Source organism: Artemia franciscana, chromosome 20 (genome assembly GCF_032884065.1).
Source record: "Artemia franciscana chromosome 20, ASM3288406v1, whole genome shotgun sequence".
Classification (NCBI taxonomy): Eukaryota; Metazoa; Arthropoda; class Branchiopoda; order Anostraca; family Artemiidae; genus Artemia; species Artemia franciscana.
Window position 1 is genome coordinate 22,329,878 of NC_088882.1, and position 17,961 is coordinate 22,347,838.

The window sequence follows — 17,961 nt, forward strand, 5'->3', positions numbered from 1 at the left end:
GGGAGTTGGGAGGGGGAAACCTAAAACTTGGAAAGCACTTGGAGTGGAGGGATCGGGATGAAACTTGGTGGGAAAAATGAGTACAAGTCCTAGACTCATGATTGACATAACCGGAACGGATCTACTCTCTTTTGGATAGTTGGGGGGGGGGTTAATTCTGAAAAATTAGAAAAAATGAGGTATTTTTAACTTACGAACGGGTGATCGAATCTCAATGAAATTTGATATTTAGAAGGATATTGTGTCTCAGAGCTCTTATTTTAAACCCCAACCGGATCTGGTGACATTGGAGGGAGGGAGTTGGGAGGGGGAAACCTAAAATCCTGGAAAACACTTAGAGTAGAGGGATCGAGATGAAACTTGGTGGGAAAAATAAGCACAAGTCCTAGATACATGATTGACATAACCGGAACGGATCCGCTCTCTTTGGGGTAGTTGGGGGGAGGGGTTAATTCTGGAAAATTAAAAAAAGAGGTATTTTTAACTTAAGCACGGGTGATCGGATCTCAAAGAAATTTGATATTTAGAAGGATATCATGTCTCAGAGCTCTTATTTAAATCTCGAGCGGATCTGGTGACATGGGGGGGGAGAGTTGGGAAGGGGAAACATAAAACTTGGAAAACACTTAGAGCGGAGGGATCGGGATGAAACGTGGTGGGAAAAATAAACACAAGTCCTAGATACATGATTGACATAACCGGAATGGATCCGCTCTCTTTGGGTTAGTTGGGGGGGGGGGGTTAATTCTGAAATTTAGAAAAAATGAGGTATTTTTAACTTACGAGAGGGTGATCGGATCTCAATGAAATTTCATATTTAGAAGGATATCGTGTCTCAAAGCTCTTACTTTTAAGTCCCGACCGGATCTGGTGACATTGGGGGGAGTTTGGGGTGGGGAACCTAAAATCATGGAAAACGCTTAGATTGGAGGGATCGGGATGAAACTTGGTGGGAAAAATAAGCAGAAGTCTTAGATACATGATTTACATAATTGGAGCGGATCTGCTCTATTGGGGGGGGGGGTTAATTCTGAAAAATCAGAAAAAAATGACGTATTTTTAACTTACGAAGGAGTGATCGGATCTTCATGAAACTTCATATTTAGAAGGACCTCGTGACTCAGATCTCTTATTTTAAATCTCAACCGGATCCAGCGTAATTGGGGGGGGGCAGTTGAGGGGAACCGGAAATCTTAGAAAATACTTAAAGCGGTGAGATCAGGATGAAACTGGATGGGAAGAATAAAAACCTGTCTAAGACACGTGACTGACATAATCGGACAGAATCTGCTCTCTTTGGTGGTGCTGGGGGGGGGGGGTAATTTTGAAAATTGAGGTATTTGTAACTTACGAAAGGGTGACCAGATCTTAATGAAATTTGATATTTAGAAGGGTCTTGCGCTTTAAAGCTCTAATTTTAAATCCCGACCAGATCCTGTGACATTGGGGGGAGTTGGAGGGGTAAACCGGAATTCTTGGAAAACATGAAAATTGGGGTATTTTTATTTTACGAATAGGTAATCGGATATTAATGAACTTTGATATTTAGAAGGAATTCCTGTCTCAGAGCTCTTATTTCAAATCCCGACCAGATCTTTTGACATTGGAGGGAGTTGGAGGGGGAAATCTTGGAAAACACTTGGAGTGGAGGAATCGGGACGAAGCTTGGTGGGTAGAATAAGCAAATGTCCTTGATATGTGATTGACAGAACCGTACTGGATTCGCTCTCTTTGGGGGAGTTGGGGGGAGGGGTTCAGTGATTTGGCGAGTTTGGTGCTTCTGGACGTGCTAGGACGATGAAAATTGGTAGGCGTGTCAGGGAGCTGCACAAATTGACTTGATAAAGTCGTTTTGCCAGATTCGACAATCTGGGGGGCTAAAGGGAGAGGAAAAATTAGAAAAAATTAGGTATTTATAACATACGACTGGGTGATCAGATCTTAATGAATTTTGATATTTAGAAGGACATCGTGACTCAGAGCTCTTATTTTAAATCCTGACAGGCATTAAGCCTCTTATTTTTCTTTTAAATCAATCTATTGATTCATAGAATTTTGCTAGAGCTCATACCATATGATCTCTTGGCTCTTAGCTCTTCTTGCCTCGTCACAAGTGCCATATGAGCTCTTAGCTCTTGTTATAAAGTTAAACTTACAAAGTAAAATAAATTTTCCACTTTTATATTTTTGCATGCATAAAAAGTGTCGATGACGAATACAGAATACTAACTTCTGATTTATTCAAGGCTTTCTAGGAACAGTGACGTTAATTCACCAGTACAACAATCCTAAAACAAACAACGAAAACGAGAAATTCGTACAATTACGTACAAAACTCAATAATCAAAATGTTTACTTATAAAAATAGACAAACAGTTTTTTTTATAGATAAGTCTGATCATAGCCTTAAATAGTCGAAATATTTAAATTCACATTAGTCTTATACAATGAAACTTCTGTTATTAACACTTTGCGTTGGGCTAATTTCTGCTTTACCCACGAGACTAATTCGTAATTTCTTTATTTTACTGAGCTTAATAACTATAAGTTGTTGTAGTTAATAAAAGTGTACTGATAATATATCTCTAGATATCCTGCTAAATAGTGTCAAAGTTATTTTTTCAAATAGATTAAATTCTCTGTCTGTATAAAGCTTGTTAGTATAGTATATTTTGTAAAATCGAAATACCTAACATGGACAACTGGTGGATCACGAGGGGACCCAGGGGGCTGCCCTTCCTAATATTTTTTCTGGCGCAATTTTTCTCTGTTTTTGTCTTTTTTCACTATTTTTTGGAATAAATTTGTCAAGTGGGTCAATTATTAGCTCCTTTGTCACGATGGGCCTCGGGGGCCCAGCCCCCAAAAATTTTCTCTATATCCTCCCTCCCCATGGAAAGAAAATAAAAACAGTACAGAACCTTAAAATTAGATTGATTTATAATAGAAGGAAAACTATAAAGACCAGAATTACTTAGGAAGTATCATCTAAACAGTTCTTTTAATTTTGTTTTAGAAACCTACTGAAACTTGTCCTATGATTTTTTTTCAGGAATGTGAATGATATCATTTCATTTATTTTTCCTCCATTTATCCGAACTATCACTTTTTATTCTTGCTTCACTATCCCTTTGATTGACCTATTTCTCCGTCTATCTCTCTTTTTCTCTGCATTTCTGTAATTCCTTTTATAATTTTTTTCCTTTTCGACCTTCCTCTCTCAACTAGTGTTTTAGTTTGTTCCGTTCTACCCCCCACAATCTACCATCTGGGGTGTTCACTCTTGAGTCTTAATTTTACATAATACATTGTTTTTTTTTTTCAGCGATTAACCGACAGTCCTAATAAAGGACTAGATTTTTTTTTTATCTAACAACGGTTACACTTTCTCGGAACCACCTCCCACAATCTACCATCTGGGGTGTTCACTCTTGAATCTTAACTTTTCTAATTGTTTGAGCATAATAATTTTTTTTCATCGATTGAACGACAGTCCGAACAAAGGACAAGAAACCCTTTTATATATATATAAAAATATATATATAAAATAACGAAAGTTATACTTTCTCAGAACACTGCACCAGGTTTCATGTTTCGTGTTTATCTATGACCAGGGGATCATCAGTTATGTTCACGTAAATATATTTTATAAACGTAGATTTCCGATCCGTATCTTTTCCAAGTTAATTTATGTATAATTTATGATGTGACTCCTAATTAATTTAGTTATTTCTATAATTAAATGTTTTATTTAAAATATTAAACAAAATTTAACTTAATGTTATTAATTTCACATTGCTTCTTAGACTGCGTTCAAAGCCTTTGGGACACGATTTCAGACTTCATTGCTGTAAAATTTGAAAAAAATATTTTAAATTAGAGTGAAAATTTGTTAAAAATTTATGTTCAGAAAAGATTTGGAGTATAAATTTGATTTGTTTGAAAAAATCGTTTTGAATTTCAAGTTCAAAATACTTTGTAGTTTAATTAGTCCATACTTTAATGATGGCAGCGTACCACTTATTCTAAAAGTTTTATTCGTAAAAACACAAATTACTGTTTTAGAGGATCAATATGAGATGGAAAACATCTCATACACACATGATTAAATAATATAGCTAATAATGGATAGTTTTACGGGAGAGGACTTTTGAAAAGGGGGTAAGGGAAAATATAAATAAAAAATTTGACAAAAAATGTAAGATATATAATTTAGTGATTCTAGGGGGATACGGTGCACGTGTCGGACCAACCCATGTGTTCTTGTTCGGTTTGGAAGATCAAATTTTCACAATGAAGTTCTTGACCTGGTTAACTTTTAACACTTTTGTTGTAGGAGGTGAAAGCTATGGAGCCAATCCGGATGAGCTAGGTGACTACTATGAAGGGGATATCATGCTCGCTCCAGGCCAAAGTATTAATGACTTGAAAAACGGATTGGTGAATGAAAGATACCGCTGGCCCAGTAATGAAGTGCCATATGTCTTTGAAGATGGGTTTAGTAAGTTTCATTTTTTACTCTTTATGCCTCAAAGAAGTACGTTTTAAAACTTTGCCAACAAATAGTAATAGATGTGGTGCCATATCTGCGCCTTTATTGGACAGGAGTTCCGTCAAGCTACTTGGGGAAGGGTTAAACCACATGTCATTGTTAGTCCCTTACAAAAGCTGTTATTGCCAGTAGACAGCCAAAAATGTTGTACAGTCGGATGATACGTTTATTTACGAAATACTTTCAGCTCCAACCATTAAATATAGGTGAACCGGGAAATCATTGTGTATCACAAAGAAGTAGAATTCTCAAGTTAAAGTACATAGAAAACAAATTATAAAGTTCATCTACTAAGTGGCAAATAACACTTAAAGTTTACGATAAACTTTGCAGAAAGATTTATTAACACAAGATAAAGAAATTATATAGTCTGAGATCTTTTCTCCTCATAAACTAAAGCAAAATTCTGATAATGGAAGAAGAGAATTTCCAAACTAAATGGGTAAGAAAAGCGCTTTGTGTTTCAATTTTACAACAAAGGGGACGTTTCCCGGCGAATAGTAAGAACACTGTTACTGAAAAATACAAAAGGTAAATACTTAAGAAGCAAAGGCGAGGTGAAAAACCTTTAAAACACCTCAGATTCTTTGTGTCGTAAGTAAGTTTGTGCATACCTTGCCTATAGTAAAATGAGGGTCAGATAAAAAAAATCGTAATAAAAACCAAGGGCGGGCAGAGTAGTATTTGATTAATCAATTAGTAATTAATTTATTGATTAGTAATAAATTAGTGTAGTTACCGAAATAAAGTTGAAATCAAATGAAACAAACTTACATCGTAGTAGTATACTTTGCAATAAAAAAAACATAAGACTATGAAATGCAATATGAAAACAAGAAAATAACTATCTTACCTAATGGGGATTATCAGAGACGCAGTATATTAATTTCAGAGCTTCGAGAGATATCAATGCACAAATTGCGCTATTGAGAAGGAAACACTACAAAATTTTGAACACAAATTTTAAAAATCCTATTATACTTACTCATCTAATTTCTAAAAACCTTCATTTTATTTATCCTCCCCCCACCCTCTCTAATGTACAAACACTTAACCTAAATTACCTGTTTCCCATGCTTTTTCCTGTTTCTTGACTTCGTCACTATTGCTTCTTTGCATTTATTTGAACAAAAGAGTTATGTAATCAATAAATGAAAAATGCAAGAAAAATATACAATTTGGGCTACACATTTGTATATTAGGGGGAGGGGAGTAAGATGAAGTTCTTTTATAAATAATATAAGTAAGTATTTAAGGAATTTTAAGGTTGTTTATAGTGTCTCCTTCTCAATAGTCACAAATTTGCATTGATATCCTTTGAGCTTTGAATGTCAACTATAATTCTTCAGATAATAAAACCAATTGAATGCATTTTAAAAGTACGAGCTCCTGAATCTTTTACGTATTGACAAGTATGGGTGGCTAAGCAGACATTACTTTGTAGTAAGTAGTTTTATTTTCAATTCAGCTGAAGAGGAATTGGCTTCCATACGAGCTGGTTTTGCTGAATACCATGCTAAAACCTGCCTTCGTTTTGTTGAGAGGACTGACCAAAATGATTATATCCTTATCACAAACCGTAACACTGGATGTCACTCGTAAGTACACTTAAGTTGTTGTTTTTTTTTTATCAGTTATCGACTTTTTAGAAAATATTTTAGAAAAGCAGTCTTAGGTTCAAAAGAAAATCAAAAAGTCTTTTTAGGAAGGCTTTTCGCAAAAGTTACACGCCTTTTTCTTGTAAACATAAAAGAAAAATGATTGTGCCTCATATGATGAAGCAGTCTAGTTTCTGAAAAATATCGTCTTTTCTGGTCAATAAATGCAAACTTCTTGAAAATAGGGAAAAATAAATATATTCAAAACATTCACATTTAAATCTATTTACATCCAGTTTTATTGCTTCTCCTTTGGAGCTGCTGAGCATAGCAACATCTTTTCTCAAATTTTGAGGCTCCATATTGGTAGATTTCTTGTCCGAGTAGAAAGAGAGGTAATCGTTTTTCGTGACAAAATAGCTTTTAATTGATATATGTGTCCAGATGTATTTATAAGATTACTTAGCGCTAGAAAAGTTCCAATCTTTTGGAATTCTATACTATTCACTTGATAATTATTATCTAAATTTTGGGCAACACTAAGATACGCCAGGTTGGAATCTCCTGGGAGAGGCATTATACCATTAAGTGTCTGAGTATATGAAGGATATACATGTTTATTTTTATGGCTGCCTTGAAGTTGAGAGTTTGAGTAGTCCGAATGAGGTAGGTAATTTACTCTTTCTGTAGCACTTATAGCTGAACGATTGTCAGTTCGCACTTTAGGTGTTGTTGCGACAGAATATGCAACCATTGAAAAAGGGAGATTTTGTTAAGTTGATAATCTCACAATATGTGCACTGTGCTTATCTGTAGGATACAATTGTTTTTGAATCGAACTATGACCCACAATTTTGCAGTTTTTATAATAGCGCTGACTTGCTTGATAGTTGTTTTCATTGTGGTCTTTTCGACCACATTTAGTAAAGGACCGATTTTGCGGCGAATATCTATTGAACAAATGTCCATATAAGTGGCACTTGGAACATTGAATAGGCTTAGCTTTGTACGGGAAGTTTTTGCCCAAATAAATATAAATCATGATTAAGCTCATGTTTAAAGGAGATAATTATTCATTAAACCGTGTATCAAGCCTCATTACATGGATAGGTCGGAGGTCTCTTCCTCCTGCATCCAGCAACTCTGCTTCTAGTTCTTGCTTTTCAGTGGGCAAATCAACGCCATATATAACATATTGGAATTTCTTTTCCTTGTTGATCTTAGTGGCTTCAGTGCTTGAACCAGCGATGATGACAGAGTCAGAATTTTTTTAGAAAAGACGCTGCAGTTTCGATATTTTTGGAGTACAATTTGGCTCTTCCTGAGTTTCGTAAGTTTAGCTCGAAGTTAGCTCTGCATATTTTAAAAATTGCCTTCCGTATTTTTATGAGTCCATCAGCACTACTTGGTCTATTATTTATCTTTTTTATCAAAACTACAGCATAGTTTGAAATTATTGGTGATTAAGCATCGTAAATTTTTCTTTTTCTGGCTTGAGCTTCTTTTAGCCATACTTGAGGTTTGGCAGATCTTTGCCACTCCGCATTATTGGTAGGATTATGAAACACTGTCTTGCAAATTCAAATTATGAATAAGGCGTGTCACTTGCACCTTTGGAAAGGAGCCCTATGTTGGATCTAATGCCTGAGAGCATTTATTAATAATCAGCTTAGAATACAAAAGTATGTTTTTAACTCACTTTTGCCTTCAAAATCGGAAAAATAATCCCTTGTTTAGAAACATAATGTCGCATGCATTCGTTTACCAACGCAAAGTTTCGTTATTGTTGCCACGATGAACAGTGTACACAAATAAGCAAAACGAATCTGGTAAATTTGATGACAGCCAAGGATTGAATTCAGCATTTGAGCTTTAAAAAATAAAAATTAAGTAATAAAAGGAGCTTCTTTTGGCGATACTTGAGGTTTGGCAGATCTTTGCCACTACGCATTATTGGTAAAGTTTTCGAAACACTGTCTAAAAAATTCAAATTATCTAAAAGGCGTGTCACTTGTACCTTTGGAAAGGAGCGCTTGATGGATCTAATGCCTGAGTGCATTTATTAATAATCAATTTGGAATAAAAATTTTTTAAACTCACTTTTGCCATCAAAATCGGAAAAATAATCCCTATTTTAGAAACACAATGTCGCATGCATTTGTTTACCAACACAAAGTTTCGCCGTTGTTGCCACGTTGACTAGTGATTGCAAATAAGCAAAACTAATCTGGTAAATTTGACGATCCTTTTCGTTTGTAAAATTTAAACATAAGCAATCTATTGATTCCCCGTTTTTTGACCACAGAGTACTTCCTGCTAAGCATTATTGGCTTGTATAATTTTGTCACATTATCAAACAAACTGGGTGAGTACCTGGAAGGGCAGTGAGTGATCTTTCAATGAAAACGTTCATGGCATTCAAAGAATCAAAATGTGTCATGTCTGGAAGATTTTATGTTGGTGTCTGAAGCCAAGAATTAAATTTATTATTTGTGCTTTAAAAAATAAAATAAAGTAATAAAAGCAATATTTTTGGAATAAAAATAAATAAGGATACTATTGATGTGTGAGCAAAATTGGTGCAATAAAGTATAACAAATTAGTATAATTGTCGTTCTAAATAGGTATTCTTGTAGATAAAGCAATTAACTAGTAATTTATAGTTTATAATCTCGAATAGTTTCTAATTTGTAATGTTCAGTGATACGTGCATTTCTTTTCAAATCCCATCTAGTAACTAAACGAAAGTGTTATATCATTACATACTTTTAGTCGCTAGTTTTTGCTAGTTTACTGCTAATTAATGGGAGTGTTTGCCTTTTGCTACAGTAATCAGGAAATTTGCACTCTCTAGTGCACCATAATAATATATCTTTTTTTGGCTCATTTTCTGCTGAATTTGCTGCTGATTATTTTAACTTTCATTTACTAGGTGCAAAACTGCTTAACTGCATATTATAGCTCTTTTTCATTAAAAGTTTGATTTTGGGCTTTTCCTAATTTGGAGGAAGTATACAGTTGTTTTACTTTCCATTTAACCAATTTAAAGAATCAGAATTCATTTTTACTGCCCCCTGATACAGTAAATAACAACCTTGGTTAAAGAAACATCTTTCGTAAAACACATCCTCGAAACCTTTTCATTTGAATCTTTATAAGTGGCCACTATCAGTTTTGCCTAAATTCCATGTTTAGTAGAAATCAAACACAGTCTGTGGAATATGTAATTAGAATATTTTGATTTTGCACTCGCTTGATGCAATTTGGTAACAGATTAGTATCCTCTAATCCTCTTTGATTTGAGCAAGATCAAATCCTTTTCAATACCAGCTTGTGGAGATAGGATACCCTTCCTGAAATGTTTAGGTGCACTTTAAGTATTTTGATTTTGGATTTCTTCTATATTCCATTACCTGGTTTGATTGAAACTAGACTTACTTTATACATATGGACTTGACGTCTTCTGTTTCAGGAAGTCCTTTGCATTGTAATATTAGTTCAGATTTTTTAAATGAACAAACTGAACAATGCTTTAGTACAATGTTCCAAAAAAAAAAGACACATTAAAAAAATATATATACTTAGTAGTAATAAGTTTAGCACAGCTTATGCAGTCATTTAATGATAAATTGAATGACAAACACTCTAATAATCTCTGAATGATTATTAGCCAAAATAGACGCTATTTGCCTTTATGTGTACAGCTGGTGATAGACAAGGTGGAAGTTTCAAGGGTTATTGGCTTACTTACTGCCCTAACGGCAAGAAATCAAAAATAAATATATAACATGAACAGTTCTAGTACCATGGATCGATTTTGCTAATGCAGGGAAATGAAATTCTAGGGATTCACTTATTATGTCATCCCAAAAGACATGTTTATACATCTAAATTGTGTTAATTGAAATGGCAATTTGGAGCTTTGATCTCATGCTATATGGGATGCCAGGAGGTTTTAGGCCACATGGGCTTCACGGTGCTACTTATGTGTTCGGAACCTTTATGTAAGAAGGGCAAGGACGATTAGAACTTACAAGTAAACGACACTCCGACTTTTGAAACCTTTAGTCTAAGACGATGAACCCTGGAGACCAATCATAAATAGGAGAGACATCGTTCTCATTTCAACTGGCGCTACTGCTCCGACTATACCAAAACTCGGGTGTTCAATGGGTACAAAAATTAAACATGCTCACTTGTTTCTGATTAACCCAACACATTAACTGTGCGTCACGCTACATCTATGTAAAAAACTATAACAAATGCTTTTGTAAGAGCTATATTTTAGGAGCTAAATAGCCAAGTTTATCTCTTGTCCAGAAGCCAAACTTGTTATGCAGTGGTATATTAGATTTGGCAATAGCTAGCTTTTATGATGAGCTGTAAGGGATTTTCTAAAAAGACATCAATTTAGTGTATTAAAGAGTTTATAGCACTAATTGCTACTCGTTGGGCTGCAAGTTTAGCTACATAAGGGTTACAAAAAAACCTAACTATGAAAAAAAACCATAGTGAATAAGAGTTCAGATTTTGACCCCATTTTAGTGAGAATGATAGAACAGAAAATTAAAACTGAAAACACAACGAAAAAAATCAAAAGAACAAAAAAACAATGCAAAATAAAAAAAACCTAATGAAGGAAATAATGAAACTAATGAAATTCAAAGGTATGTTGGCCGTATTGGAGGTGGACAGCAACTGAACTATGCGTCCGGAAGTTGCATTACTCGTTTTGGAACTGTGCTTCATGAATTGTACCATGCTCTTGGATTTTACCATGAGCACTCACGTTGGGATCGAGATGACTATGTTACCATTGTTTGGGATAACATTGATCCAAGTAAGTAATTTCTTAAATATGATTTCATGAACTTTTTAAAGTCCAACCTTGCTTAAAATAGTTAAAATTTTACAATGCCTTTTTTATACATTTGGTACAGTATATTTCTTTGGTAAAGAAGTAGAAAGTTTTGGCGACTCGATGCCTCAAAAGCCTCTTGAGCTTAAAACAGTCTTGTGTAACATAGCAGTTCCAAAAGTTGATTCACATCTCTAACTGTTGCATCTTTGTATTTTAGACACTCACCTTTTTCTGAGATTATTTACGCGTTGTATAAAATGCTCTGCATCTAATAATTTAAACTTCACGTCTAGTTCAACCTATTAGTTTTCGCAGCTGTTTTTCAGAAATAATCTGTTTTTATAGTATTATTGTCAGTATATAATATGTGTTAATCTTAGCCACACCCCAATTTTCTCTAGTTTTTCACCCTTATATTTCTGCTTGACTCTTTTTTTCCTCAATCATATAGAGCCTGAGAAATAGTCCCTTCGCCTGAGCTTCTGAGTTAAATCTTAACCGAGTCTAGTATTCTAAATTTCTCTCTTTAAAGCCCATCGTACAAAATTAACGCCTTCAGTCTCCCCTTTAACGACCTTATGTACGAATGTTCTTTTTAGAGCGTATAGCATTAACTTGCAAAGAAGATATACTCATATTTATGTCAAGAAATATTAGACTCTTTACTCCATGAGTTTCTGAAGTGTTAAGAAAGAATACTTCAAGTTCTCAGAAATTACAGCATCATAATTCCATTTATCTTTACGTTAGTAATAACCGCTTTAACTTCATCTATCAAACTTTTCTCTGTTTAAAAATTTTATAGTCTCACATTCTGTTTCCGTTTCCTAGAGCTCAGATATAATAGTTTTCATTAAATGTTTCTTTATATGTTCTGTGAATATACAACATAGAGTAAAATTGCTTCCATTAGTTCTTGAAACACGAGATTTTAAATTATTACTATCCCAGTTGTGTCTAGCAAAAACTTATTTCAAGTCATTTTATACTCAAAACGCACGATCATATATTTTTCTCTTAAAATAAAGGGGCTGATGGATCCTTATATGCCCAACTTCTTAAAAGCTTTTTTAAAGCTCAAATTTCGATAGAAATGAATTCTGTTTATAATAGGTTAGTTTTATCCCACAAAGTGGGTTTTGTTCACAGGTTCGAAGAATCAACTACAAGCTTTAACTAACTAAAATAATAATAATAATAATAATAATAATATGAACAACTAGTAAAATTGAATCGCAGTATTTTTCTCATTCTTTTCTGTTATAGTACTTGTGTAAGTATTTGTTTCATCCTTGAGTGACATTAGTAAGTTTCTTACTGTTTCAAAAATTAGAGCTAAGAGAAAGAGTCAAACTTTATCGTAAAGAGCGGGGCGTTGATGGGCCCTTTCATATAAAAAGTAATTTCTGTTCGTTTTAAGTTTTAATGTCGCTCCTTACTTTCCGTTAAAAAAACTTGTTTTTTTTATTTAATTTCTGAACGTTTTTGAATCAATGCATGTTTTGATTTGGTGCGCTGGATTCGGATCCTTTGTCTGAGAGGACGCTGGTTCGAGTCCCAATGTACCCAATTCTTCAGTTTGGGACGGGGGTCAGTGGCGTGACTCTGTAAGCTTAGCCAGAATCGACCCAGCTCTAAATGGGTACCTGGAGAAATCTGGGGAAGGTAAACAGGAAGGGTGTGCGAAAGCACAGGATGGCTGGCCCCCAACCCCGCATTGCACTTCCTGGCTGAAGGGCCAAGAAACGGAGATCAGCACCGCCGGTACGGACTGTAAAGTCTAATGCCGTATCCTCCTCCTAGATGAATAATTAAAACGAAATTTGTGCTTTTTTTTTTTTTTGGCTAAATGGTTTGATAGTTTTGATCGAATGATTTTGGGAAAAAAGGAGCGAGGGAGGAGGCCTAGTTGCCCTTCGATTTTTTGGTTACTTAAAAAGGCAACTAGAACTTTTAATTTTTTACGAATGTTTTTATTAGTAAAAGATATACGTAACTTACAAATTAGCTTACGTAACGAACTTCTGTATTCTCATGCTTATATTACGTATATGAGGAGGTTTACCCCCTCGTTAGTACCTTGCTCTTTACACTAAAGCTTAAATTGTGTCCCAATTTCTTAAGAATGACCCCTGAATCACAAAAGCCGTAGAAGAAATAGTTGAAATTACTAAAAATACTTTAGCGTAAAGAGCGAGGTATTAGGAGGAGGTGAGCCCATCATATACGTAATTATTTCTGTTCGTTTTAAGTTTTATTGCTGCTCCTTACTTTCAGATGAAAAAAATTTTCATATTTATTTTTTAATTGTTTTTTTTTAATAATGCTAGAAAATCCTGCGCTCCCTTCATGGAAATTTTCTTCCCCCGTGACAAATTATCTCGACCCCCCCCCCAACCAAAAAATTCCCCTGAAAACGTCTATACACTTCCAAATAACCATTACTATATGTAAGCACTGGCCAAAGTTTGTAACTTGTAGCTCCTCCCACGGGGACTGTGGGGGAGAAAGTCGTCCCCAAGGACATAGTTATAAGATTTTTCGACTACCCTGAATAAAATGGCTATTTCAGAATTTTGATCCGGCGACTTCGGGAAAATAATTAGCGTGGGAGGGAGCCTAGGTGCCCTCCAATTTTTTCGGTCACTCAAAAAGGGCACTAGAACGTTTCATTTCCATTAGAATGAGCCCTCTTTCAAGATTCTACGACCACTGGGTCGATACGATAACCCCTAGGAAAAACAAACAAACAAATAAACACGCATCCGTGATCTGTCTTCTGGCCAAAAATACAAAATTCCACATTTTTGTAGATAGGAGCTTGAAACTCCTGCACTTTATTTCTGTTTCTCGTCGATATTATTTTATTTATGGCAATAATAAACATAGTTATACGGGAGCCAACTTCAAGTAATTTTTAAGTTATAACTAAAAGTTCAATGGAGTAAAAAAGACTAACTTATCATACTGAATGTTGGGGTTTGAATGCGTTAGACTTATCCATGGGTACTAACCGACATTTTTAATGAGGGGCCAAGTCTTAAAAATTTGCCTGAATATGCCAGAACTACAATCTGTATGCAAGAAAAGTTATATATTTTCCATAATATTAGCAGTTTTGTAAATTGCAAACTTTTACCATTAATGTATATTCTGATATTTTAAAAATTAATAACGACATTTCCACCTCCTCTATGGGACGAGGCATTATTTGCAACTAAACTAACAATTTAAATATATATGTATTTAACAGTGGGCCCTAAATGAATTTGGGGCGGGGCAGAAATTAGAAAATTTGAAACAACGGGTTAGCTTCCCGAAAAATTTTAAGAAGTCTCAAGAAAATAGTAAAAATTCTGTTATTCTGATAAACCCTCCTCCCTAGGTTTGAGAATCTCTGCTTTCATGCCAGACTCAGATTCTAATAATTTTTATTTTAAGCTTAGTATCTCATTTTTAAATAGACTACGATAACGCCTTCAACATCTACCCTCAATCAACTGCTGATGGTTATGGTCAGCCATACGACTATGAAAGTATGATGCACTATTCAAAATGGGCTTTTAGCATCAATGGAGAGGATACTATTGTTCCCAAGGTATATTTCTATTTTAATCTTTAAAAGAGAGAAATAGTTTCGTAAAATGAGTAAAATTTGGCATAAAGAAAAAAATACATGTATAACTTATTTATTGTACTAGAGCACTAACGAACCACTGTCTCAGTTTATTAATCGTTTTTGTTTGAATCAAAGTATAGTATGGTTTTAGTAGACCTTTTGGAGCTAAATTTAAGTATTTAGTTTTTATCTTGGAATTAGTACAAAAATCTAGCTAATTTATTTATTTATTTATTTGTCACCCAAACGATACATAAAGTAATTATAGCGGAGTAAGAATAAATAAAAAAACACAAAAATAACAATTAATGTCGGACATAACATTAAATCTTAATTTAAAGTAAATTGTCAGCTTTAAACTTTAAAATATATTTGGGCTTAGCATAAACAAAAGAGTGTTAATTCCTTTAAAAATGTAGCGTCTTTTTTTTTACAACTCAAGATGAATTCAGTCAAAATATGGATTGATTGCCTGAATAAATTGATTATTAAAGGAGTTCAAATTGCACATTCTAGGGTTAGAATGATTGTAAAAAAAAATAATTAATTTTTAAAATCTAAACTATAGCCTATAAAAATTTCTTTAGGATTTTTTTTTTGCATTTCTGCAGAGCTAGAGCAACCAGACGTTTTTCGTTCTTTCGACTTAACTGTAACTTCTATTCTTGGCTATTGAATGAGATGGGTTGTAAGTAGTAAGCCAACTAATTTTTGGTCCCAATCTTTCTGTCTATTTCATTGACTCGTGCTTTCTTAGAAAAAGGATTTGTGCAAGTAATTATAACATCGGTACACGTTGTATGTTCTATTATGTTACTTACATTGCTTTATTGACTTTCCTCAGCACCGAAATTAGTAATCTATATCTTCGAATTTAGGAACCTTCAAATTTGCTGGGTAACGAAATTAGCAGGCTGAGTTATATCCAAAGAGGCTTAACCCAAGTACCCAAGAACAAACTATAGTTTTACGATGTTTCGAACCTCTGATTTAACACAAATTTAGGACTTTTTGTTGAGGGAGATACGACTTGGATCACTTTTAAAATACATTGTGTTCTATCTCAAAGGTATGGGTTTTCGATGCCAATCTGCTCAAAGGCCTTCAATACCAACTATTAAAACGTACTTTTGTCATAAAAAAATCAAATGAAAGAGTAGAGAACAAGAGTTAAGATCTAACTAAGCCTATTTGGGAAAAAAGGTATGTATAGCTGACTTGAAATATTCTTTGAGCTATAACATAATCAGTCTCTAAAAAAAAAAAAAAAATAACAACACAATTCACTTGCAGCTTTAGTATTCTAATGAGTTATAAGGCTGATTTTAATTTTATAGAAAACTGATTTAGGTAAAATTATATACTTACAAATAAAATGGCATACAGCCTACCTAGGTATGACTAAAGTTTATACGACTTTTTTCTAGGACCCCGAAGCTACCATTGGCCAAAGAGTTGGGTTCAGTGAAATCGATATTATTAAAGTGAATGCCATGTACAACTGCTGAAAATTATTTCTTAAAGATACTATTATTATTCATGCTCTTCAAATATACTTATTTTTTACAGAAAATATATTTCTATTGAGTTCGAATGTCTTAAAACAGAATCTATTTGTGTCTCATGATCTGAAATATAATATTAAATTAAATTAAAACGAAATATAATTAAACTAAAACGAATAAACATTATCCTAAATATTAAGGAGTCAGTTTCTCACTTCCACCTCAACCTCACCGGTTTGGACTACAGACTATTAGTCCTTTACTGCTGGACAAGCTTTTGTTTGTATTTTAAAGAAAGTATTAGAGCCGTGGTTCCTAACGTGGGACGCACGCCCTACTGGTGGGGCGCGGCAAGATTGGTGGGTCAGGGGATGGACGTGCACCCTTCAGCTGACTCCACTTTAGAGCCTCAATTTTGAAAAAGAAACTTTTCCCCACGAATGATGTCACATTCAAATGTATTTAAAGAGCAAAAAGGTGTATGATAATATTGCAATCACGCTATAAATTGCATAAAAGGTGCTGTACTCAGTCAATATTTTTCATTAGTTTAAAATATGCCTAGTGGAAGAACTAAAAAAGATACCAAGTTGGTGGTATTTTAGTGGCGCCAATTCACAAAACTTTAATGTGGGTGGGGGGAGCAAGGATTTTTTCCATTCATTATGGAAGATATGAACAAGAGAAGAGGATTGAGCAAACATAATTAAAACCGGGGGTTACGCTACTTCGCTGTTTGGCTGATCCTCAAATAATTTATCCAAATCGAGTGTCTCCTCTTTTTCAACTGCCATGATCATGCGATTACTGAGTCTGTCATTTCCCATTGCCAATCGCAGATAATCCTAAACACATCCTAATGCCCAGAAGAACAGTTCATTACTGGCAGTTGTTAGAGGTAAAGTAGAAACTAGCTTCATCAGTTTTAGCCCTCCAGAATAGGCAGTATTGAAAGGTCAGATAAGATTTCAATAGCTCAGAGTAGATCAATTTTAAAAGTGTCACAATTTGAAAGATGCAACGTTGCAAGAGAAAGCTGGGATTCTAGGGCATAGTAATCATTATTGGGAATCACTTGATAATGATACTTTACCCTTTCAACTTTTCAAAACTCCAGAAAATCAGAAATTAAGGGTGAAAGTCTGACAAATCGTCGAAAAGAGACATGTTTTACATGAAACGTCATTCCGTCTGGCCCGTGAAATGGTCTATCTCCTCGAAGTACAGAAATTTACGGGAGTCTAATAAAACCGGTTGACTGATATTGCGTTTGCCAGTTGTTGAATTTGAAAGAGTCTTTGAGACGAGTGGAAATGGCTTGACTTCTCTTGTTCCGAGCACTGGGTTTCGATTTTGGAGACTTTGATTCCTTGATATCGCCTAAAGCCAATAATTTACTTTCGTTTTTGGTGAATTTTTTATTTGTAATTATTTCTCAGCTTTTGGAGTGTCTTTTATGTCCTAGAAATCAGTGCAAGTGCATTAAAGTCTGCCAACTTCCTGTTTGAAGTTGTTTTGACAAACAATATACAATGACTAACAATTTCTCCATTATATGCACAGTTGGGACAAAAGAGGTCTAGTTAATTTTTTCCTAAGTTTTGTTCCTATGCTGCCTCAAAAAAAAAAACTTGTAAAAAAATTGTATGGGGCACCTTCTCCTAAAGCTTCATTCACCACTCATAAAAAATAAGCTGTCATAACCTTGGGCAACACACAACATCAAATCTACAAAAATATTTTCTGTAGTTTTACAGATCGAGGCTGATAAGCTTTCGGCGTGTAACTTTTGCATGTGATAGCAGCCGATTGGTCACTTCACAACT

General features: G+C 34.4%; 1 protein-coding gene and 1 long non-coding RNA gene across 5 annotated transcripts in view; one reads left to right on the forward strand and one right to left on the reverse strand.

Annotated features, from left to right (window-relative positions):
• Positions 1-17,961, reverse strand: part of LOC136039923 (uncharacterized) — a 148,852-nt gene that overhangs the window by 104,988 nt on the left and 25,903 nt on the right. For 3 of the 4 annotated variants that reach the window (XR_010620590.1, XR_010620587.1, XR_010620588.1), the window contains exon 3: positions 8,251-9,503. The exons of the other annotated variant lie outside the window; for it this stretch is intronic. This is a non-coding gene — a long non-coding RNA (uncharacterized LOC136039923). The remainder of the gene's footprint in view (positions 1-8,250; positions 9,504-17,961) is intronic. 4 annotated transcript variants of the gene reach the window in all.
• LOC136039922 (zinc metalloproteinase nas-14-like) lies at positions 2,401-16,203 on the forward strand. Its single transcript, XM_065723911.1, has 6 exons — positions 2,401-2,511; positions 4,337-4,501; positions 6,021-6,150; positions 10,818-10,990; positions 14,476-14,609; positions 16,058-16,203. The coding sequence occupies exons 1-6, from the start codon at positions 2,448-2,450 to the stop codon at positions 16,136-16,138; spliced, it is 747 nt and encodes a 248-aa protein (XP_065579983.1). The 5' UTR covers positions 2,401-2,447; the 3' UTR covers positions 16,139-16,203.

Coding starts and splice junctions, on each gene's coding strand:
- LOC136039922 (XM_065723911.1), top strand. CDS start 2,448: ATGAAACTTCTGTTATTAACACTTTGCGTTGGGCTAATTTCTGCTTTA. Junction 6,151..10,817: donor CGTAACACTGGATGTCACTC/GTAAGTACACTT, acceptor TGAAATTCAAAG/GTATGTTGGCCGTATTGGAG. Junction 10,991..14,475: donor TTGGGATAACATTGATCCAA/GTAAGTAATTTC, acceptor ATTTTTAAATAG/ACTACGATAACGCCTTCAAC.